The sequence below is a fragment of the Hydra vulgaris genome, chromosome 15 (genome assembly GCF_038396675.1).
Source record: "Hydra vulgaris chromosome 15, alternate assembly HydraT2T_AEP".
NCBI classification, from domain to species: domain Eukaryota; kingdom Metazoa; phylum Cnidaria; class Hydrozoa; order Anthoathecata; family Hydridae; genus Hydra; species Hydra vulgaris.
Window position 1 is genome coordinate 44,963,887 of NC_088934.1, and position 25,760 is coordinate 44,989,646.

At 28.1% G+C, this 25,760-nt stretch overlaps 1 protein-coding gene and 1 long non-coding RNA gene across 3 annotated transcripts; one reads left to right on the forward strand and one right to left on the reverse strand.

The window, feature by feature from the left end:
- Positions 1-881: 881 nt before the first annotated feature.
- LOC100203861 (uncharacterized) lies at positions 882-17,944 on the reverse strand. 2 transcript variants are annotated; one of them, XM_065820494.1, is made up of 6 exons: positions 16,442-17,944; positions 12,595-12,810; positions 12,129-12,334; positions 11,412-11,550; positions 1,630-1,763; positions 882-1,433 (listed from the first exon to the last, which is right to left on the reverse strand). In XM_065820494.1, the coding sequence occupies exons 1-6, from the start codon at positions 16,947-16,949 to the stop codon at positions 1,104-1,106; spliced, it is 1,533 nt and encodes a 510-aa protein (XP_065676566.1). In that variant the 5' UTR covers positions 16,950-17,944; the 3' UTR covers positions 882-1,103. The 2 variants fall into 2 exon arrangements, with proteins under 2 accessions (XP_065676566.1, XP_065676564.1); XM_065820492.1 differs by having other exon boundaries at positions 16,424-17,944.
- A 3,466-nt stretch (positions 17,945-21,410) lies between these two features.
- LOC136092378 (uncharacterized) lies at positions 21,411-24,661 on the forward strand. The gene is made up of 3 exons (XR_010644378.1): positions 21,411-23,960; positions 24,030-24,098; positions 24,467-24,661. It is a non-coding gene; the product is annotated as an uncharacterized LOC136092378 (long non-coding RNA).
- Positions 24,662-25,760: the final 1,099 nt, after the last annotated feature.

The window sequence follows — 25,760 nt, forward strand, 5'->3', positions numbered from 1 at the left end:
GAACACAGACCCTCATTACAAAACGTGAACCAATTTATTTTTAAACTCCACCGCATTCCAGTTTTTACTAGAATTAAGCCACACAAACTCAAAAGTTATAGAGTTATCATTCAATACTGTTAATAAACTTGCATCAAACAGAATAAAAAAAAATTCAAATTGTAAAAAAGCACTAGTTTCATGTTTTTTTAAAAATATATATTTAAGGTTTATATATAGTAAGATTCACAATACATTCAATCAAGCGTACGAGAATTAAATTATCTTATAAACTCTGGGGGTCGAATCGTTTCACGACTTGTTCATCTACTTTCTTTAATGATTTGGGCCGGGATCTCAACAAAAAAGAAGACTCGAGTTTATTGCTATGAATGTCAAGATTAACTAGGAAGTTTTTTTTATCAGCAAGCTCTTGAGCCACTGCGTTATGGCTGCAAGACTCAACTCATAACATAAAGTCAAACGAACAGGATTTTTTTGTGCTAATTGCCCCGGCATTATTACCACGAACGAAAACCTTAAATAGTCTTTATCTCAATTCTATCTGGGTGATTTTAAAGGGCCAAAACCTGTGCTACGCCCCACCGAAGTGTTAAAACTTTGCAAGCTGCTCCACGTCAGGCCTGAGACTAAATCATACTAAAGACGCTGCAGGCTGCGGTAAATAAGTTCCTAAGACACTTTGAGACTGTTTGATTGTAATGTTGCGTATTAAATTTAGCTCATAATTTGTTTAAAATTACGTGAATTGAACTGCTTTTCGTAATTCTGTATAATAAAATATTTATTACGCGAACTTATTTTTCACTTTGTATATTATTAAGGCTGTTTTCAAAATTTTGATGAGTAAAGTAAGAGCTTTTTTCATTAAAAAAATTAAGTTTAGATGAAAATACCTTTCTCTGTTTATTACTTTTGAAAAAAATAAAATAATGTATATATAAATATGTATAGACTTCAGTAAAACCCGTCCCCCCTACTCCTTCCTAAAGTCAATTTTATTAATTAACTTAGAACACACGCAGCATAGTTTTAAGATTCGAACTTTTATTATTATGAGCTTACCCATAATAATGTAAGTAAAAAAGTCTTATTTGGCATTGTCACGTGTTTTTAACTGCGCGTGAACTTTCTTCGTTATTTTGCTGCATTGCTACAGATCGAGAAGATCGATGTTCATTTCGAAGACCAGAGTCTATAGCAGTTATACACTCTTTACGCCATGCCATATCTATATGTTCAGTTGGACACGGATATTTGCGAAAAGTTGCTTCTTTCACCATTTGAAGTTTAGTCTGATCAAGTTGTCCTTTAAGTTGAGCTTTACCAAACACTCTACCAGTGCAATTTTTACCTTGTCTTTCTTCAGCAGAAAATATTGCAAATGTCAAATTCTTAGCAAAGTTGGCACGACTACGACTCTCCACATAAACCTTCAATAACACAACACAAATTTACAAATAATACTAAAAAATCTTGAGAATAATCAATATAATACCACGCTGTAAATTCATAAATATATGTTAACTTGTTCGTATTCATAACAGTATGTGCCAACTGGGGTAATATAGAACATATTTATGTAAAAATGATTGTTAATAATGTTTGATAATGTCTTTAAAACCTTACCTTTTCAATTAGTTGATTTGGTATAAACGAACTAGATGTTATATCTTGAGTAATGACACCGTGCTGAGGCGATTGGTCTTCTAATGTTGCTAACTGATTCAAATACTGCTGTGATGGAACCCAGAGCTCGACTCCTTCGAAATTAAAACAAATATTTAAATAAAAATTAAGCTAAAATAAAAAAACTAAAATTCTTTTTTTTTACCAAAACTTTTTTCAGCATGAAATAGATAAAACAATTTAAAAATAAAATTAATTTCTTTAACTTATAAAAACCATATTTCTAACAAAATCGTGCTCATATTAATGGTCTTCCGAAAATAAAAAAATTGCATCCTGAAAGTCAGACTTTAGGCTTTAGACACATCGTTTTTTAGACATACACCAATTTTAATAATAATTACTAACTAATCACCTATTCCTTAGAAAAACCATAAAAATTGATCTTAATTCTATTTAAATGCAGTAAAATCTATTTTAAAATCAACAAAACTGAACTAAAATAACCTTTGCGATATCACTTTAGAATCTTCTAATAAAATAGATAACATTGCTGTTGGCTTCCCATCAGCAAGTTTTTGCTTACTTTTTATGAGTCATTTTGAAAAAAAATAACTTAAATTTTACTGCGAAGTCGAACTAGAGTTTTACAAGCTTTATATTGACTTTGCCATAATACCCTCAGAAAATTATTTCAATGACAATTTTCTTTTCAAATTATCGGTCTCATTAGAGCCTTTTAAGTGCAATCAATTTATTGCTAAGTTTTGAATTCTCATTTTTATTAATTATATATTGTTAATCAGTAAGAATACATAGAGTAAATAGAAAGTATTTATTTTAATTTTACTCATGAGAAAATTATTATTGAAGAAATATTAAATATATTTAAAATTTAAATTTTAGAAATACTAAACAAACTTTTAAGTTATTTTTAATTTTAACTTTTATTTTTAAAATTTTTAATGGCATACCGTTTGAACAAAGCCACGAAATTTTACTATTTAGTATTTTGTGATTGATATTCAGACAAACAAATCATTTGTATAAGCATAGTCAAGTACGATGTATGGAAGAAAAAGGTCTGAATTAATAGAAAGGGTTTCTTGGTGTATAAAAACAGGAATTCAAGTTGACAGCAAAGTGGATGGTGGTAATTGGTCAATCCAAAACTATTCAATATTTCACAATCAATAGTTAATATGTCTTTACCCAGAATCGGTTGGGATACATTACCTTTTCAAACCATCTGTTTACCTGAGGTCATGTTTATTATTAAATGGTAGAATTATCTTCAAATTTATATTGAAATAAAATCACAACTCAAGGTGTCAAATTAAATGATACTATAAATGAAAAATAGGAAAGAACGGGCATTATTAAATAGCTGTTTTATTGACAATATTTTTTTAACTTCTTATACTATAAATGGAGTTGATTCTTCTGTTACAGAAGTTCTGTAAATACTTATAATTTATGTGCACATGTTCACCATTCAATGAAAAATGGTATACTATTGGACGTAACTATCACAATAAGCATTACAGTCATTTAAAAACAGCAATATGGAACTGTATTGGGATTAGTTTTGGCAGATGTGCACACATGACATGTTTAGTGTACTTCCATGCACTTCCTTGTAGCAGCAGGCTATAAGATAGTTGATGTAACAACACTTCGTGCATGTTTAAAAATATTATAAAACAATAAAAAAAACAAAAACACGATTATTTAAAAAAACTTTTTAGGCATTTTTATTGCGGTTTTAAAAAAAATAATAAAATTTAATGTGCTTCTGCATTATTTTAAGCAAAGTTAATGAGGGAAGCTGCAATGTAAACTAGTTGTGAAGCAATAAAAATTTTTGTGAGATGGTTCCATTGATAAGTTTAAAATTTTTAATGACTTATTAAAATATTCAATATGAACACCCTCTTTATCAATACATTTTAATGCAATCAACTCTTCTTCTAAGAGATTTTTGTTTTCCAAGAAAGACAGAAATGCAGAGATGCGGAGTCCCAAAAGGACTCTGGCTTTATAACTTTACTTTTTTATGGTCTCTGGTGTCCAGAAGCTCTAAACATGTTGGTGGATTAATGATCTGCTATAAGAAAAAAATTTATGATATTTAATGACTTGGAGCTTATTGTTTTTAAACCCGGAGTCCTGGAGTCCCAGAGTTCTTGCTGCCATTATAACTAAGGACTTCGGGTTCATAAATTGATTTTTTCCCCATTAATAGCCCATAAGGTATTTTATATTTTTAAATCTTGAATACCAAAAACTAGAAAGAAGTAATCTTTTTGTGACTTTCAAATCCAGAGTCCTTTTTGGGGCTCCGCATCCCTGCAGGAATGTAAACGGTCCCATGTTTTGGTAGAAACAATGTGAGTGTCTTGTATTATGAAGAATAAGCTGCAACCAGGATTAATAAAAAACAAAATCTTACACTGTTGAAAAATTGTGACATCATCAATGCGAGGAGCATAAAGATCTGAAACAAAACGAGCAGCTCCATTAGGAATTACTGCAATTAGACATTTCATGCTACATTGATGCTTGTATGAAGAATAGCTATTATTAAATATTCTATTGTGTTAAATTTTTCTAGTAAATTAAGTAATCGAGGAAATAAAAATATTACTTTTTGTTTTTAACTATTTAGAAACCAAGCTGAAAAAGTCTACTACATTTAAATTTTCTAAGTAATTATTTTCATTTCCAATTACAGTACAATAAAACTTTGATATCAAGAAAACATATTGGTTGCAGGATTGTTAAAATATTTACAATGATTTATTTAGCACTTTTGTTAAATCAATCGAAAATCAATTTGAAAAAAAAGTTATTCAAAAAAATCAGCTAGGGCTATTTCAACAGATGTTCAACATTTTTAGTAATCTAACATATTATAACTTTTTGCTAAACGTGAGTTTAGCAAAAAGTTATATTATGTTAGATTACTAAAAATGTAAAAATGTATAGGAAATGAACTTTTGCAGGAGCCAATGAAAAATTTAAAGATTAGTTCAATATTGTTCTCACTCAGAAGTTTAAATCATTAATGTTACTATTTTAATCAAATTTTTAAAGTGCAGTTTCCCATTCTTATTGCATGTGTTTCACACTTATCACATATTTTGTTGCCACTTACTCTGTATTTTAAAATCAGCTTTTTAGTGTCTCTTTATAATGCACTCATGGTTTCAAATGAAAGATTAATGCATTTGTAACATAATATTTTAAAATCAGCTTTTTAGTGTCTCTTTATAATGCACTCATGGTTTCAAATGAAAGATTAATGCATTTGTAACATAATATTTTAAAATCAGCTTTTTAGTGTCTCTTTATAATGCACTCATGGTTTCAAATGAAAGATTAATGCATTTGTAACATAATATTTTAAAATCAGCTTTTTAGTGTCTCTTTATAATGCACTCATGGTTTCAAATGAAAGATTAATGCATTTGTAACATAATATTTTAAAATCAGCTTTTTAGTGTCTCTTTATAATGCACTCATGGTTTCAAATGAAAGAATAATGCATTTGTAACAATTTATTAAACATTTTTAGGTATATATATATTTTAATGTTAATTCTCCTTCCCAAGGCTGAGAAGGCAACTACAGACGAGGAGGCTAATTAATTAATTAATTGTGGTTATAACCCCCTCTCGACTCTATAAGTCTAAAACACGAAACTTGATGAACAAGGCCGCTGCGTGGAGAAACAAGTTGATATAATAAAGTTAATATAAATAAATATGAATGACCATTACATAAACATGAAGTATACATTAATGAAAATATTATTATGAATTAAAACTAATAATTTTAAAGTATTTCTATTATTTTAGCACTTATCCTTTAAGTTGTTAAACTAAAAGAGTATTATTTTATAATTATTATCAACATATAAATGTAACTTGTTTTCAGACTTGATTTCAAGGCTTTCTTTTTCTCTGCAGCAAATTGTTTCTTCTTTAATTTTTCTTCGTCTATTTTTGACTTTTCTTGCATTTTTGTCTTTTGAATTTCCTGCTATGTTTCAGATCTTACTTGAACATTTGGACCGGTTGCTTCGGCCATATTAAAATGTTTTCAATTGGATTTATAATTTCTGTTGCTAATTTTAAACTGAAACAAGCTGGTTCTGGTTCTATTACCACTACAATACTGTAATCAGTTGGTGATAGATTTTCATTATTCTGTTGTACTTCATTAGGTAAAATTATGGTCTTTCAAGATTCAGATAAGACTCTTTTCCAAAAATAATACAGTTGGAGGTATTCAAAATCACCTTTCCAACCTAGATAATTGTCAGCTATTTTCAACAGCTCTAAAATACTTGGATCAATGCACAATTAAATTGAAGGTTACGTGAGAGGAAGCTGATAAAGTCACACTTGAACGGTTCTCTTCTAAATAAGTAGTTAGAGCATCAATTAAAGTTGATTCTTTAAACAATCTTTGTGTAGTCAATACTATTAGCATCAAATGGAAAAATTCTGATATTTTTTAAGCCACTTTTAATATTGTTTGCCAAAGAAGGATAAATTATATATTAATTTCATGTCTCTGGTAGATTTTCCTTGTTTACTTCCTGTCCTTCATTGTCAATGCCCTTTTGTTGGCAAAAAGATTTCCACAAAAATCACTGAGAAAAGAGAAATGAGTTAAAAATTAATCAAAAGTTTGATTAATTTTTAACTCATTTACCAAGTAATTTGATGTTTTTTTATGATGAGTTTTTCATGATAACTAAATATCATTTATCCATATCCATATTGAAAATGTACATTGAATCACTCAAATATTAAGCATTTTCTCATAAAATTGGAGTTTTTGAGCCATAAAAGATGGCAAAACCAATCTCTTATGACTTTTTTAGTTTCTCCTCAGTTATATAGCTGTTCATGACGACGAAGAAATGCATGAAACCAACCTTTTGCAGGATGGTCAATAGTAAATTGAGTTTTTATATTGTTGGATTTGGATTCAAGCATTTTAGTACAGTATCTAATAGCTGTACTACAGACATGGAAAATCACATTCTTGTGCATGTATAACCATTTAACTAACTTGTTTTGAATGTGTTCACCTAATACTGATTCATACTCATAGTGTTGTATCTTCAAAGAAGTTCTTCCAGATATTTTATTATTAAGCATCTGATAGGGAATTCCAAACGCCTTGCTTGCTACACAACCATACCTTTTTTAACCGCAATAACATCACGTAATTGACTATTTGTATACCAGGGTTGAAAAAAAACCAACTATTTCCGAGAAAAAAAACAGTGGGTTTTTAGGTGAACACATTCATGGTTTTTTTGGTTTAATCTCACAACCACATAAATTCTTTTTAATAAGTTGTGTTTAATCAACTTTTTCAATTAAAAAAAAAGCATTGGCATTTCACTTGAAATTATATTTTCTATCAGTATTATTGGTATAATCAGTAATACTGATCAATACATAAATCAATCATTATTTAATGTTCTGTATATAAAAACATGCTTTACCACTTTTAATACTCCCTCTATCTATCTATCTATCTATCTATCTATCTATCTATCTATCTACCTCTCTCTCTCTCTCTCTCTCTCTCTCTCTCTCTCTCTCTCTCTCTCTCTCTCTCTCTCTCTCTCTCTCTCTCTCTCTCTCTCTCTCTCTCTCTTTCTAAGCTTCGGCAGGAGCAAATAACTGTACGAGCTACGAATAGCCCTAAAATAAACTTGACAGGCTATTGGAGCCACCCTCCGAGATAGTCTTGCGCAGGCTTTTATTAAGAAATTTAAGTTATTATTTTTTGATGATAATTGATGATATTTTGACTGAATTTTTTTTCTTCCTTCTTCCTTCAAGAATAGTATTTGTTTTTTTAGATGCAAAAATGCAGAAAAAAATTTAAAAATATATTTTTATTTTATTTTAACGGGTTTTTTTTCAATTAATTTTTACATTATTTTTATATTTATTTTATAAAATAGTTACTTAAACAAATATGTGAAAATGATAATAATGCCAATAAAGTCATCAAATATGAAAACTTTAGCAAGCTCTATTTTAACAAGAGAGAGAACGCCAAACCATTAAAAAAGGCATACATAATTTAATTTTTAATAAATGAGTTGAATACTTGAAAAGCTAAGATTACAGTTTTTTAAAATTACATGGCACTTTTTGTTATTGCTTAAATTTTTTTAAAGTTTTTGAAGATTTTTCGTCCATGTTGAAATTATATCATGTGAAGAGTTTTTAAAAAATAACTAAATAAAAAACATCAATATAATTAAATTTTTTTTTACAAAAAAGTTTATATTATGTGCGCTTTATTTTCTCCATGTAAACTGGCTTACATAGGTGTTTATAATACATATGTATATGTAAGGCATTTAAAAAACAAATAGGCGATGTCAAATAAATAACATACTTTAAATTTAATATACATGAGAAATTAATTCTCAGAAGCATCTTTATGCTTTTAAATAGGTGCATTCATATTTACATGAAAGATATAGTTCAATTTGTAAATCCACCCCCTGCTTTACTTTCCAGATGTAAACTTCAAGTTGTTTAAAAAATATTATTTTGGTTCAAACTGATATTTTTCAAATGGTTTAAACCATTTGGTTTAAATCTATCAACCCTGATGTATACTGAAGTCTTCCTTTTAAGCTACAAGTTTTGGCCTTATATTTTTGTCTTGCCATTGAAATTATCTAAGTTAAACAGTATTTATTTTTATGGTAAAAAAGTAACAGATTGATTATTCATTGGACATACTATATGTATGGAACTATAATTTTTTTAGTTCATACTTATCGTACAATTTATATCATACTCAATATAAATTGGTGTATCTATTGCAGTAGTTAAATAATTGTGTTATTAAAAACAGTATTGATTATTATAAATACATTTATACTATAATGATGAGCAGTTTTAATAATATTAAGAATGATTCATATTTTATTTCCCTGAGTTCGATTTAGAAATTAAATTTTGTTATCTTTTTAAATTCCTTTTTTTTATTTGAAACGCTTCTAACAGCAGCCACTTGAAAAAAAACTATTTTCATATGCTGACGTTCACAAGAGTATTAAAAATTCATAAAAGTAACTATGTATTGCGGTTATAGAAGTTTATGACAATGTTGTTCATACACTAAATATAAAATATCTACTTGTTGTGAAATTTCTGTTAGTTAAAACCTATAATAAGTGTCGACTCAGGATAAGTGAGACTCAGGGTAAGTGAGACCCTATATTAACTGTAAATTTTGATTATTTGTTAGCTGTGCTTTCAGTCAAAAAAGGACTCAAATCCCTCTCTTCTTTTAAAAAAGCCCTCTCTTCTTTAAAAAAAAAATCAATACTGTTTTTAATAACACAATCAGTTAACTACTGCAATAGATACACCAATTTATATTGAGTAATAAAAACACGGTTTCTGTTTTACTAATAAAACAGATTAGCTTGAAATATCCATGAACAATTACAATAAAAGTTTAATATAAATCCATTTATTTATTTTTAATAAATATGAAAATGAACATCTAATGTCTTGTTAGAAAAACATTTAAAATGCTTCTCTACTAATTTACATACTTCTTTTTATATTATAATAATAGTGTAACAATGAAAAGTCATAACAAAGTTATACTTTATTTCTTTTTTACATTATTTTTTTTTTTTTTAATTTAAAACTTTTCTAAACTTTTTATTTTAATATTTAGCATATTGGCAGTTCCACGGCGGAAAATTAAAAAGTAGTCAAATTTTGTTATCTTTTTCGTCAACTTTTAGCAATTTGATGTAGATGATTTGAATATTGATGTAGACACATGAAAGTTTATTCAAAATATACCTTCAGCTTTTAATTTAAGTTATTTAATCATTAAAAATATCATTGTAAAATGTTATTTTAACCATGAATTTATTTGCATAATTGGAATTAATTTAGCGTGAAAATGAAGCAAACATGTTCCAATTGTTGTTGGTCAGATTTTATACTTTATAAAAAATATATATTTCAACAGAATAACGAAAGAACTTTTTCTACTTTCATACAACATAAGTTAACAAAAACATGATAAAGTTTTGTTTTTTGAAAAATTTAGCTTAAAAACTTATGTTTTTAATAAGATATGCGAAAGAATATTCAATGTTATGTTTTTATATTTAAAGTTTTGAATAATGATGCTTAGTTAAAGCACATTTTTATTTTAAATTTGTGTAACGTAAGTTAAAATTGCATGTATTTACTAAAGTTCGGGTGCTTTTTTGTTAACAAAATGAATTAAGAAATCCTTATTTTGTCGTGTTGGTTTGATAAGGTTCTAACTGAAAATTTTTATATTTGGAGAATTTTGAAAAAAAATCTTTTATTTCTTTTTAATATTAATTAAAATTACTTATATTATTGTTTTTTTATTTATTATGTATTCTTATTTTTGTTGACATATAAATATACATAAATAAAAATAAGAATTATATAAAAATTTTATTTAGACATTGAAAAAAAAAAAAAAAGATTTATTTGCTATTCTCCTAATGTAAAAAAAATCAGTTAGAACCTTTTTAATTTTTGTTTTAGTAAAACATTTATATATATATGTATATGTGTATATATATATATATATATATAAATATATATATATACACATTTTTCAATTTTTAATCCCTTCCCTCCTGTCACAAACGATCACATATATCTGTACCCTTCTCCCTCCTAAACTGTGATAGCAGTTTTTACGTCAAAAGTATTTTAAAAGATTTAAATGTAAATACTTTGCAGCATTTTAAAAATTCAACCTAATGAAAATAAGGAAATACGCATAAATGTGAGAAGTGCAAGTAAGAACTTCAACAAACCAAAAATTTTCATATTTAAACGACTCAAATAAGTATTAATAAAGTTGTAATACTAAAATAATTTATTATAGTTGCTCTTGGTCTTGCGGAAAAACTGTATTCGATTTGATAACTTCCATGAACGCTATGAAAAATCACTCAGGTGATTTTTCATAGCGTTCATGGAAATTTTTAAATTTTAAAAAACTGGTGAGTGCCACCAGTTTTTTAAAATTTCCTTTGTTAATTTTTTTTAATAGATGAGTTCAATACTTCTGCAATTCTTTTATTACATAGCTCTAACCTTAATAACAGATATAAAAATCCTCGAAAATATTCGCTTGTTAATGCAAGTGATGTAACGTAAATTAAATATATAGTACCAAAAAAAAAACAGTTTATTTTCTATAGGCAGTCACCTCTGATAAATTTTTATATATTTTTTAAATTGGTATAGAATTCACAACATCTTGTGAAAGTTTTTAATACAAACCGCTTTACTGATTCGCAGAAATCTGACCTAGAAGTTGAAGCAACTTTTTTACCTTGTTTTCCATGTAATGTAAGATAAGTGGCATTTTCAGAAATAAGTTCTTTTGGCCAGACTCTTGGCCACTTTTTAGCTTATTTTATTCTTTAGACTAACAGCTTTCATACAAAGTAGTTAAAAGTTTGATTTACATTTTAAATAGGCAAATATTTGATAAAGTTGTTACGCATGTGACATAAGTTAAAAATGGAATTGCCCATATACTCAAATACTTGGAAACTCATTTTTTATACTATTGTTGCTACTTTATAAGTTACTTTAAGTTTACTGTTGCTACTAAAAGTTTTTTAAGTTTTTTACTATTTTCAAATGAGGACATTCTTATTTTAAAATTTTATAATACTGCCTCTGTCTATACAAGAATAATTTTACCTTTGGTAGATTTCTGATTAATTTTCATATTTTCAGGAGATTGGTTTATAATTTGAATGCCACCTTTTAAACCATGATGAAGTTGTCGACTACTAAGGGTCAAAGCATAGTACTCTTGCTGCTGTTGTTCCTTTGATGCCTAAATTTTAAAAACAGATACACGAATAAAGATAATAAAATAAACTCATCTATTATGAAGGTCAACAAAAAAAGGTTATTGTTACATACATACATACATTGGTACATACATGCATATATATATATTCGTACAGACATGCATACAGGCATGCATATATACATAAATATATTCATACATAGATACATTCCTACGCACATAAATACATACATACATGTATATATATATATATATATATATATATATATATATATATATATATATATATATATATATATATATATATATATATATATACACACATACAGACAGACACAACTATAAATGCATGTTTAGATAATTAGTATGACGCCACACTAAAAAACCCTGCTGCCGCAGAAGAAATAGGTGCTGCTACATCAACTGAGAGTTTAGTGTGGGGCAGCAATCTTTTCTTTTACTATTCTTGGTTTTTCTTCTTTTTCCGAATAAGTATGTTATAAAGATCTATATACGCTAGAGTATATTTATGTATATATAGAAATATATATAATTGAAAATTTTATTTTTCATTTGAACACAAGAGTTTAAAAATATATAACCTGTATTACAGAATAGGATGGAGGATACCCTTCTGAATTACAGCTGACTGAAGACGAGTATTCATCTTTCAGGCTCTTGTCAAGGCTAATGTCAAGTGATCCTGTTGATGCAATAAGATTGCCATCTTTGTCAACAGAAAGGTTAAAATGTTTTAAAAGACAATCCACTTTATTGTTTAAAATATCCAATTGTTTGGAAAGAATATCTAAAAATTACCATACAATATTCTTGTTTAATAATAATTTAAATTTTTTATTAAGAAACCAATAATATTTATAATAAACTAAATCCTTAAAGAATAAATAGTTCATAATATATTGATAAAGAGTAGAAATAATGTTTGTGTAACACACTGAGTGTCAATCCTTGCTATTATATGTGCATGGAATCTGCTTATAAATGAGTCAGTATTAATTTAACAATATTTAATATAATTCAATAATGATATAAAAATAATAAACATACTTATATTTGAGTTGTCTCCATTTAAATAGATTGCTCTTACATGATTTGGTACATCAATATGTAATCCATCATTGTTTGGTTTTGAAGCAGTTAAGGAAGGCTGTCTTGAAGCAGACAATGCTGCTTGATTTGAAGGTGCAATAGTACATCCGGACATAACATCTGGTAAAAGATTAGCATTTGATGAAACAAGATTTTGAAAGTTGCTAATAAACCCTAAAATTTAATATACATGCAATGATACTTAGATTAAGACATTAGTATAAATGTAGTAATAATATAAACAATGTAGTAATGTAAAAATGTAGTAATAATAAAAACAAATTAATAATTAAAACATAATATTATTATTTAAGGCTCTGTTGGGAGCAGCCTTTTTAAAACAAAAGCTAATGCAATACAAATAATATCAAATAAAAGTTTTTTTAATACATTACCAACAAGGCTTCAACCACTATTTAAGACAGGAGTTATTAGGAAATAGATTAAATGCATTATAAAGCATTTATATATGAAAAATAAATCAGCCAAGAAATTTTTTTTTTAAACAAAACAATCATTGTGAACAGATGTTTAGATGTTATTCTGTAAAGCAGCAACTTGACAAAATGATAAGTTTTATTAGAAAGTTTGGTTAGGAAGGGGTGGCCACTCAAATTTGAAAACTGACTTTTCCATGACTCATTAAAAACTTTTATGATAAATCATGAGAGTAAAATATTCAGTACTTGCCATGTACTAAGCATTTGCAACTTGGTCATTAACAAAAGATGTAAGCCAAAAACTAATTAGTAGAAAGACTGAAAAAAACTATTTTACTTTTACTTCTCTGATAATCTGATAACACTGCAAAAATATCTTTTTCAAAAAGGACTTAGACTAGACATACTAGTACATTTGAAAATTTAGGAACTCCATGACTTTCCATGACATTTCCATGACCAATGGCCACCCTGTAGGAGGGAAATAAAAGCATATTCTGTTTTGCAGCAAGATGTTGTGACAAGGCCTGATGTGGTAAAAAAGAGGTTTCTGGAAATAAAGAACAATATGTAGCAAAATTTTTGTTCCTGTCTTCTAAGTGTTATATTTCAATTGCTTATGCCTAAAGTATGTGAAAAAATGACTTCATTAAGCATAAACTTTGCTTACATAACAACAGCAAGAAGAAAACTTGTTTTTTGTAAAAATAGAATAACCTTTTTTCATTTTCGCCATTATGATCAGGTAAAAATAAAAATTGCACAAGAAAAAGACAAACAGTCTGAAACTACTCAACAAGGTTCAGAAATGTTTAGATTACAAAGAAAAATCCTCACACTCTATGATCTTCTTGATCTGTGGTCCGACAAAAATACCAGCCCTGACCTTAGCCTTGGAGGTAATTAAATGATGCTGACTCCTTGTCAAGAGCAGTGATGAATTGCTTAATGAGGCCTATCTTGATGTGCAGCGATGGCGTAAGCACTTTATAAGGTTCTATCAGAGACTCCCACTTCACATTGCTATTCCCTACTGAAAACTTGGTCGATTGTGGCCAGTTCTTTGTGCGATAATGCACTTTAGTGTCATGGCTGTCCCAGTGACAAAGGAAACAAGGAAATTTTGTAAAACCTCCTTGAAGAACCATAAGGAATGATACCAATTTGAAGACATCGATGACCTTCCTCTGTAGTTGTCATACTTTAATGCATTTAACAACATTTTGAGACTGGTGTAGTCCTCTTAGAGATGCACAGAGTGGGTTATCAGGTGAGATGGGCAGTTGTTTCTATTGTGAAGCAATATGGGTTTGAGGCTCCAGGATGAACTGTCAATAAATAGGTGCCATTCAATAGGATTACACGTGATACCTATAGCTTGAAATAGACCGGCAACATCTTTGTCGAAACACAGCCCATCATGCTGACTAAAGAAGTTGGAGAATTTTTGATGCTGTTTCCTCTGATTCATGATTTGTTTTTTCATCAACCAAGTTCTGCTGTTTGAGCCTGGGTACAAGACGCTAATCATTTGATTTTGTAAGTCTGAGGTTGTTAATTAAATTGTTCACGCCTATCTGGTTAGGAAAGTACGGCTTTCTATCCCCAACTTCATATGCGGAATCGTAGTCCATATCTCCAGTAACTATCTTATGATCTGCTAACGCTGCTTAGATGGAGTTGGAACAGGCAGATCAGTGCTTTGTGATACTGGGGCGATGGAAGAAAGTATGTCCGAATAAATGATCTGAGGGCCATTTTTGCTGGTGCGACAACTTTTTAGGTTTACCATGCAGAAGTAGCAGTTGCTTGGGTATTCCGATGGCTCTCGCCAAATTCATAAGAGAACTGTAGAAACATCTGGACTCTAGTAGTTAAGGAATATTATAAGAGGGAGCATTGAAAGCAAAACAAGAATTTTCTCGAAAACACACGAATTTCCAAATTTCATTGTCCCAATCACAGAAGCAAAGTTTTTCGAGAATAACAGCAATTTCCTTTCTGTTCTAGACCTAATGGGTTAGGAAAACACACTTTTAACCCAGGAATAGAACAAAACTGAAAATTTGTTACATAGTTACATCCTAAAATATTTATTATTATTTGAATTATCATATAAACATTTTATAACTACCTGTATTATTATAATAAATAAATAAATTATAATTATAAATATTTATTATCATTTAACAATATTATTTTATTGCAATCAATTTCTACACTCTTCACCACGTTAAAACAAAAAATAACTTTACTTTAGACTGCTTAACTGTAGCATTCCTGCAAACTTAGCACTTCATTAACATTTATAAACTCTATAAGATTGTAAAAGTATAAACTACACTACTAAGAAATATAACAACTGAAAACTATTCAGTTTTTATTTTATATTTATTTTTTTTAAATTTCAAATTCACTCCTAGCAAGGCTGCAAGCAACCACTATTAAGTTGGGAGTTGCTTGAAAACAAAGAATAGAGTTTAACAGCAAGGAAACAGTTGCCGTAAGACTTGAAAAGTTGTAGGTTGTATGAGTCAAGAAAACATGAAGATGTGTGCGGGAGTTCCAAAGAGTTGAAGTACATGGAAAAAAACAAGACCAATACAAATTTTTAGAGCATGCAGGGACAGATACAGCAAAAGGATGTGACTTTGCTGAATGACGATTCAAGCAAGAATAAGTTTTGGTTAATAAAACTTGAGATTTATAGTAACTGAAAATTGGTCAAAGCTCCAAGGTTCTTTCTCAAAAACAATACCTAATAGGGATAAAAGAATTATATTTACAGAATCAAAAGAATGTTTATTATCAAATCAGAAGTTAATCACTGAGAAAAAATTTTTGATTTTATTGATCCTCTCTTAAATAATGCTTAAAATGTAAAATAGTTTTATTTTGCCAGAACATTTTAAAATATATATGCGGATACATTATTAATTCTGTTTAGAAAAAGGCATTTTACGTATGTCAGTTAAAGAGGAAAAAAATTTTTATTTTATTTCAGACATAATAATACTTTCGTCACATATTAATAGCGTTTTCCAGAAAAAAAACGTAAATCTGTAATCAATTTTTATTAACTTTAAAGATATGTACAACTTAAAAACCAAATAGTTTTTTGTTTTTTTTTTAATATGTTTATGAAAACATTTATTTAAAAAAATTTTAAAATTCTTTTATATTATATTAAAAAATCAGCAGAATTAATTTTTATTTTTTTCAAAACAAACATAACATTTATCTTAAGTTGTTATATTTGATATTAAAGCTTAAATTTCATGATTGTAGACAATAACTAGGTTAAACTTATTATTCTTGTACTAGTTTTTAAAAATATTTACACATACCTGGTGATATAGTAGTACCTGAAGCATCCTTTATATGTCCATTTGAAGATATAATAGCTAGTTGAATGTCACCATTGTGCGTTCGAAGTAAAACCTGTTCACCACCATTAGAACCATGGCCAGCATTTTGTATCGGCAAGGTTGTGCTATCATCAATTGTCAAGAAATCGCTGGAAATAAAACGAGCCTGGTGCACCTTTTGATGTTCAAGGAAAGATTGTAGCCCATAATGACTTGTGTTACACAGACGACAGAAATAATTACGATGTACATTATTTATATTCTTTTTTACCTTTCTGTGAAAGTTTACGTGCGTTCTTAAAGTCTCTATATTCTGAAATCGTTTTCGACATACTTTGCAGCGCCTCGAAAATCGTTTAATTGGTTTATATATATCTGTAACGATATCGTTACTTCTTAAGTCAAAGTCACCTACATTATTTATGTCTCGTGTAGATTGTTTTGGCTCTTGTTGTTGTTGTTGTTGTTGTTGTATGTGATGATTTTGTAAGTGCGTGTTTTCCATGATGACCCGAAGTACAAACGAAATTTACACTCAAAAGCAAAAAGAAACGCAGAATTTTAAACAACTGACATTTATGGAACTTGAAGTTGGCCTATAAATCATGAACAGCATTAACAGTTAAGATTTATCGACAACACGGTGAAAATATGCAGATAAACTTTAAAGAAAAACTTAAATAAACCCTAATTTGTTTTGTGAAATCATAGTCTTAAGAAATACGTAGCCTGGCTGGGAACAATGATTGATTGGTTGAACTTATTGTACGCGATTTTTGCTTTTCCCAGATTTCCGTCTTTTCGTAAGTATTTAAAATCCAGTTTTTCCTTATTTACATTAAATCCTTATTTTTAAAACAACGTAACTGTTTTTCCTGAAAACATTCAAGATATTCTGCAAATGTTGGGCGCAAATTCTTTAGCGATTTGTTGTTTTGCCTCAAGAAGGTATAATGAAGTTATTTTCTTTAAAATTGATTAACCAAGAAAAAAATTTTAATTTTATTGATCTCCTTTCCTCTCTTAAAATAATGCTTAAATGCTTTTGGTCTAATTTACAAACTTTTTCCGGAATAACGAAGAAGATAGCCCCAGTAATGAGTTTATGAGAACAGATAACACACAACTTTCAGAAGTTTTGAAAAAATCTTTACAAAACATTTGATCAAAAAAAAAAAAAAAAATTTTGTACAAATAGAAAAAAAACGACAAAAACATAGAAACAACTTCTTTTTCGCATAAAACTTTGCACAAGTAATTTTGTTAATATTACAAATAAGTTTTGCGCAATAAACTTTCTTAATATTAAAAGTAAGATCAATTTTTAAAGTTTACTAATATTTGATTAATTTTTCAGGATTGTTTGCATGATAAAATTATAAATTAGGAATAATAACAATGTAAATATAACTCCTAATGTCTTGATTTTAGTTCAGTCTTCAGACCAATGTGATGACTAAGAAATGCTTAAAGCTTCAACATAATATCTTGAATCAATCTAAAATTATTTTGCGTAAAGTGAAAAAAAAAAGTTACAATAGTAAAAAAAAGTTCTAAAAACTTTCGAAAGCAATTTTCTTTTCTTCTTTAACTTTAGTTTAGGTACTCAAAGGTTTTACCCAGTGAAAAATAAAACCGCGTCCCACATGGGTTCCGCGTGGGTTCCGTGTGGGATTGATGGGATTTACGTGGGACGGATTTTCCCATGTGGTATCCGTATGGAAATTTGTCACCTTAAACCCATGTGGGAAATCCCACATGGGTTACATATGGGAACCATATGGTATTTACACACATGGGAAATCCCACGTGGGTTTCATGTGGGATTTGCATGGAAATTAATTTGAAAGCTGGAAACTAAAAAACAAACTTTTTAAAAAAAACTAAATAAAAATTTTTAAATCGACATTGCATTGCGTTACGTTTATATTGTGTGAAAATATTTTATATTAATATAGAGAATGGCAAGCAAGTATGTAAGTACCACGAATAATGTTTGTCTTTCTTTACAGAAATAAGATTAAGATTTGTGCAAATAGACGTATTATTAGGATGATATAATAGTTATTTGAATATAGATCTTGAGTATATTATCTGCAAACAATTAACTGATGAAAGTTCAAATGTTGTCAAAAACCAAGCATGCATGCATAGGACACTACAGTGTCCCACAAAGAAATGCAGGTTTGAAAGTCAAAGAATTCCCAATTTTCTTTGTTAAAAAAGAAAAAAATAGGGTGGTGGTGGTGGGGGAGATAAGTTTCTGTAACTTTTTTTATGCTCCAAAACTTTTAACTTTAGATATAATAAGGTCCTTATGACTTAAGGGACTTACAAACTACATTGAGGAACAAAAACAGTATATAAACAGAAACTTTTCAATTTTTAATCTGGAGTACCACAGTGTTATTGGGAATAAAGCCTCTGGGTCCAGTTTTCAAAGTAATATAATTTAAAGTAATGTTTAAATAAAGTAGTATACTTTAAAATGCATATACTATATGATATAGTTATACATATAACTCCTGATATAGTTATACATATAACTCCTGATATAGTTATACATATAATTCCTGATATAGTTATACATATAACTCCTGATAGCTAACTATATGTATAACTATTTATACATATAATTTGTTATAGAAACTTATTTTTTAAGGTTATGCTTGAACAAATTAGTACCAATTAATTCAAATTTAAGATTTAGTAAAAGTTCAAGTTAAAGTTCTTATTTATTCATTGTTTTTGTTAATTTTATATTTATTTGTTCAAATTTGTTAATTAGTACTATTTCTTACTACAGTAAGAATGTTTATCATTGTTGAATGTGATTTTATTTGTTAATTTTTTTTCAACATATTTTGACAACACCCTTTACATTTTAAATGATGACAGCTTTACTTTTCTATTGATGTTAAATTTATTACGTTTCAATAACTCAGATTGTATCATAACTGAATTAATGTAAGCTTTGTAGGGGTTTGTTGTATATTAAATGGTGTTTTAAATAAAGTGAAAATAATATATATATATATATATATATATATATATATATATATATATATATATATATATATATATACATATATATATATATATATATATATATATATATATATATATATATATATATATATATATATATATATATATATATATATACATATATATATATATATATATATATATATATATATATATATATATATATATATATTATATATATATATATATATATATATATATATATATTTACAACATTAAAACAATAAAATTGATACAAAATTTCACTTTAAAAGGAATACCATTAACATTATGATGATAATAGCATTAGGAAACTAGTATTTATGTATTAATATTATACTATAAATAAATAGTTTTTTAATTCATTTTATAAAATAGAGACTGACAACTGTCAGTCTCTATTTTAAATATCGTGTAAACCGTGTAAACTTCATTTATTATTTCTAAATACTATATTAATGTTAGTCTACAAAGTTAAAATCAATTTAGAGCATTGTTATTAGTTCTTTTGCGATTCGCACTTCCACCTCTATAAAATAGGTTCCAAATTTATAAAATAGGTGGTCAAAGCTTGCTCAATAGGTAGGTTCTCAGCATAACAATGCTTTTTTCTTACACTTTCTAAAGAGAAATATAGCAAATTGATTGCTTATTTTACCTAAATCATAGGATCATCTATGCATAATGATGTCAGATGATGACCCGGTTTATTGAACACCTTCACCCTTTATCAAACTCAGTCAATTTTTTGCCATCTCCCATTGAAAATGATGTCAGTTTTTGTTATATATTATGATATATTATATATATATATATATATATATATATATATATATATATATATATATATATATATATATATATATATATATATATATATATATATATATATATATATATATATATATAATTTTTACTTTATGTACAACACCATTTGATATACAACAAATTCTTACAAAGCTTACAATAATTCAGTAAAATTCAATCTGAGTTATTGAAACGTAATAAATTTAACATCAATAGAAAAGTAAAGCTGTCATCATTTAAAATGTAAAGGGTGTTGTCAAAAAATGTTGAAAGTAAAATTAAGTTACTAATAAAATCACGCCCAACAATGATAAATATTCTTACTGTAGTAAGAATTAGTACTAGTTAACAAATTTGAACAAATAAATATAAAATAGTGAAAAAACAATGAACAAATAAGAACCTGAACTTGAACTAAATCTTGAATTTGAATTAATTGGTACTAATTTGTTTAAGCATAACCTTAAAAAATAAGTTTATATAATAAATTTTATGTATAACTAGTTATGCATATAGTTAACTATCAGGAGTTATATGTATAACTGCATGCATTTTAAAGCATTTTATTTAATTTATATATTACTTTAGATCATATTACTTTGAATACTGGACCCAGCGACTTTATTCCCAATTACACTGGGTAATCCAGATTAAAAATTGAAAAGTTTCTGTAAATATCCTGTTTTTGTTCATAAAACTTAAGTCCCTTAAGTTTTATGAACCTTATTATATATAAAGTTTAAAGTTTTGGAGCCTAAAAAAATTACGGAAACCTCCCTATCTCCCCCCTATTTTAATTTTTTTTTTTTAATAAAGAAAATTTGACTTTCAAACCAGCATTTTTTGTAGGACACTGCAGTGTCCTATGCATGCATGCTTGGTTTTTGACAACATTTGAACTTGCATCAGTCAATTGTTTGCAGATAATATACTCAAGAACTATATTCAAATATCATATGGACATGTTAGAGAATGTTCATATGATATTTAAACATCACAAATTTAATAATATTGTTGTGATATGTTATATAAATAATACCATAATAGATTATGATATGAAAATAAGATAGGGTATAAAGGCAATGATCAAAGAATAAATTTACTTATAGAAATTTAGATGTTTGTTTATTAGTTTCAGAATATTATATTATGTGTGACCGTGGCCTTCTATAATAACAGGCCTTGACATCGCGCAACAAATTTGTTAAACTGAAGGCCAATTCCTAATACTGTGTTTACATTTTCATCTTTTCACATTAGACGAAAGTTTGTGTTTGCGCTTTTTTAATAAATCTTTAAAATTTGATTGGTTTATAAATTAGATAGCGCAACTTCAAGACAATAACGTTGTAAGTTTCAAGGCGTTAACATTGTAAGGTAATAATATTGTCAAACTAACGATTAGTTTTTTTTAATGCCTTTGAAATGCTGTGTATCTCTTTGCAAGTCGAACTATCTCAACTACAACAAAAATATCAATTTATACAATTACAACTACAATATCAATTACAACTACAACGAAGTTTATATGATTGTTTGTGTATTGACTACAAGTTGCCAAGTATAAGAACTTTAACACGATTGACTTCAAAAATAAGCTCAATGGAGGACCTAAGTTTCATAAATAGTATTTTTATGAATTTAAATCCATTAAAAAGAATTTCCATACTACTAATTGATGAGGTCTATGTCAAAGCTTTATTACTTTACCAAAGAGGTGCTTTGTTTGGTCAAGCAGTAAACTACCCTGAAAAGTTAGCGAAAACAATTTTATCATTTATGATTAAATGTCTTTTTGGAGGTCCAGAATTTATATGTAGAGCTCAACCTGTTGCAAATCTTTCCTCTGAATTTCAGTTTGCTCGATGTCAACAACTTGTCTATACAATAAATAATATTGAAAATAGTAAGACACTGGTAATAATTACTGATGGTAACCGTGTAAATCAAAGATTTTTTGCAATGTTTAAAACAGTTGATAGTAAACCATGGTTAACAACATCAGGTATATATTTATTGTATGATTATGTGCATCTACTAAAATCTATACGAAACAATTGGTTGACAAAAAACACTGGGAACTTCAATTTTTGAACAATAAAGAACTTGCTTTGGCTAAGTGGAGTGATTTAGAAACTATATATAAAACTGAGTGCAATAGTCTTTTTAAACTCTCTAAACCTACAGCTAAATCAGTTTATCCAAAATCAATAGAGAGACTATCTGTAAAGTTTTGCTTGTCTGTTTTATGCAAAGAAACAGTAGCTGCATTAAGAACGCATCCAGAGATTGAAAATAAAGCATTTGAAGGTACTGCTGTATTTATTGAAAAAATATTTTTTTTTCGAATGTTGTTAGAAATCCACTCAGTTGGTGATCAACAGATACAACTGCTACGAGATATTGCTGAACTGTCAAATTTTATGAAACCTACAGGTAAGCGTGTAAAACAGCTTACGCTAGATACTAGCAATGCAATAGCGCATTCATGTTATGGCTTTATTGATCTTGTAGAAACTTTGTTGAGTAATGGACCAAAGTATGTCTTATTAGGTTGGTTTTCAACAGATCCACTTGAAAAAGCTTTTTCTAAGCTTTGACAGGCGAACTGGAGGTACTTAGTTTAAACTGGAGGTACTTACTTTACTTACGCTAAATCTGTAATTGAAAAAATTAATATTCAACTTACTAAACTGATATTACAACTTGACATTCCTGTTGATGGTATCGATGGTCATACTTGTGACATATGTTTTAGAGATATTTCTACTGATGAAAAAGAACTTCTGGATAATATACATGATCTTGAAAGCTCAGTTAATAAATCTACATTAGTGGCTATAGTTTACATAGCTGGCTATGTGCAAAAAAGCGAAATAAAAATTTATGATGATTCTACCAATTATTATTATAAATATGGAAGTTATCTGTATAGCCTAAACAGAGGCGGACTTGAAATTTTAGTTCATTGCTGCTAAATATTAATTTAAAATCACAAAAAAACAATGCAGAGTATATTCTAATATTCTGCTAAAGAATTACTCACTAATTACCATTCCCAAAATACTAAAGCTATCATAATTTATGTGAAAATTAGTTTTGTAATTAATTATGCTATTTACTTGTAATGTTTTTTATTTTCTCATTAGCCTATATGTCTTTCAATATGTTTGGATTTGTAAATATTTACCCTGTTGAGATATATTGAGAAAAGTTGATTCAAGCAAAAAAACTTTTTTTGCTTGAATCAACTTTTGTTGGTGATTTTTATTGTTACCATTTTTAGCAAAAAAAATTAAAAATACAGTTATCTTTTTAATATATAGATATATACTTTGTTATGGTTCTGCTTGTTATTGATACTATTTAATATTACATAAATAATCTTAATTAAATTTGAAATACGAAAAATATGATTATCTTTTAACAACTTTGTGGTTTTCTTTTTATATTTCCGTCTTTACTAGAGATTATTATTAGAAAACATAGACTGCCATTACACCCTACCTAATATAAAATATATCAATATAAGTACAAGTGAAAGTTTAATCGGCCTTCAGTTTTTACAGCATTTTGCGCGATGTCAAGGCCTGTTATTATAGAAGGCCGTGTGTGTGACGAAAAAGTAAAGATACTTTTGCATCCAGTGGCTATTGCACCCAACGTCTACATCATTGAATAAGTAGGTTTTTACAGTTTTGTTTTTGTTTTTTTGTTTAACTACTTATCCTAATTGATCACTTTTTTTCAGGATTCTCCTCATGGGTTCAAGCTCATTACGCATAATTTGTGTTCAATTACCCATAATACGTTAGTCATTGTAAGTAATAAATTAGGAAATAATTATTTGTGAAATATTGTAGTCATTAATGACTTCAACCTGGCTAATAATTAAAATTGCTTGACTAATAAGGTTCCTTATTAAAATTTCTCTCTCTCTCTCTCTGTCTCTCTCTCTCTCTCTCTCTCTCTCTCTCTCTCTCTCTCTCTCTCTCTCTCTCTCTCTCTCTCTCTCTCTCTCTCTCTCTCTCTCTCTCTCTCTCTCTCTCTCTCTCTCTCTCTCTCTCTCTCTCTATATATATATATATATATATATATATATATAAATATATATATATGTATATATATATATATGTATATATTTATATATATATTTATATATATTTGTATTTATATTTTTTTTTTTAGAAAATGTTTGAAGAAAGTTAGAAGATACTAAAAACCTTTGTAAAAAAATTGGTATTATGCAAGCCGAAGCGATTTAATTAATTCAATCGACAAAAAACGGCGTGTAAATCGCAAAAGAAAAAATAATATTTTTAATATTCATTTTGGATGTATTGATTAATAGCATTTATTTTAAAATAAATTCATTTTGCAACACGTTTTTTAATTTTATAAAATTTCTTCATAATAGTTTATGGTAAATCCCACATAGGTTATAGGTGAAAAACATCACATGTAAAAGATCAAAAATGCTACTCATTTTGAATACCAAATGGGATAAAGTAGCAAATACCAGATTAAGTTAAGCCTCTCTGAAAGCTTCGATGATTAATTTTAAATTACTTAATTTAAGTAATTTTTAAATTAAAAGAATTTTAAAAATTATCATAGAAGCAATCGGACTTTCATTTGTCTAGTATTGACTACTTTTATACCATTCGGATTAAAATATGTGGCATTCAAGATCTATAACATGTAGTATTTTCCACCTATATCCCATGTAGGATTTACCACATAAAACCCATGTGGAATTTACCATATGAAACCCACATGGGACAAAATAATAATCCCCATATGGGTTACATATGGTAAAAACCCACGCGTATCCCACATGGGATTTACCATATGGAATCCATGTGGGATTTACCATATGAAACCCACATGGGACAAAATAATAATCCCCACATGGGTTACATATGGAAAAAATCCACGCGTATCCCATGTGCGCTTTTTCACTGGGTATCACCGAGCACCGCAGAAGAGCAATTGAAAGGAAGTCCACGCCACCTTCCTTCCAGATTTTATAAATCTTGTCCAGAGCACAGTGGGCCAGTGACTGGACCACTGTGCTCTGGACAAGTTTTATAAAATGAAACCATTTAGAAACCAAAATCAGAATTTTGATGTCTAAATGGTTTCAAACCTTTATAAAGGTATTATAAAACAATTTAAAACCGTTTATATACACTTAAAGTTTTAATGATTATATTAATGCTGTGATTGAAGTTAGGGTTTCTCATTTTCCGTAAATTTAGCATCCCGGGATTCCCGGTGTGTAACTTATTTATCCCGAGGTTTCCCGGGATTTACCGGCAAATTTTTCATTATAATAACAAGCGGTTTGATTTGTCACTTAATCGAAAACGAATTTTTCCCATAAATAGCCGCGGCAGAAAAAGCTCTTTCTGATTCAATTGATGTCGGCTTGATGGTCATTAATGTGGAGTATATCTAAACTTTCGCTTCGCTTTCCAGT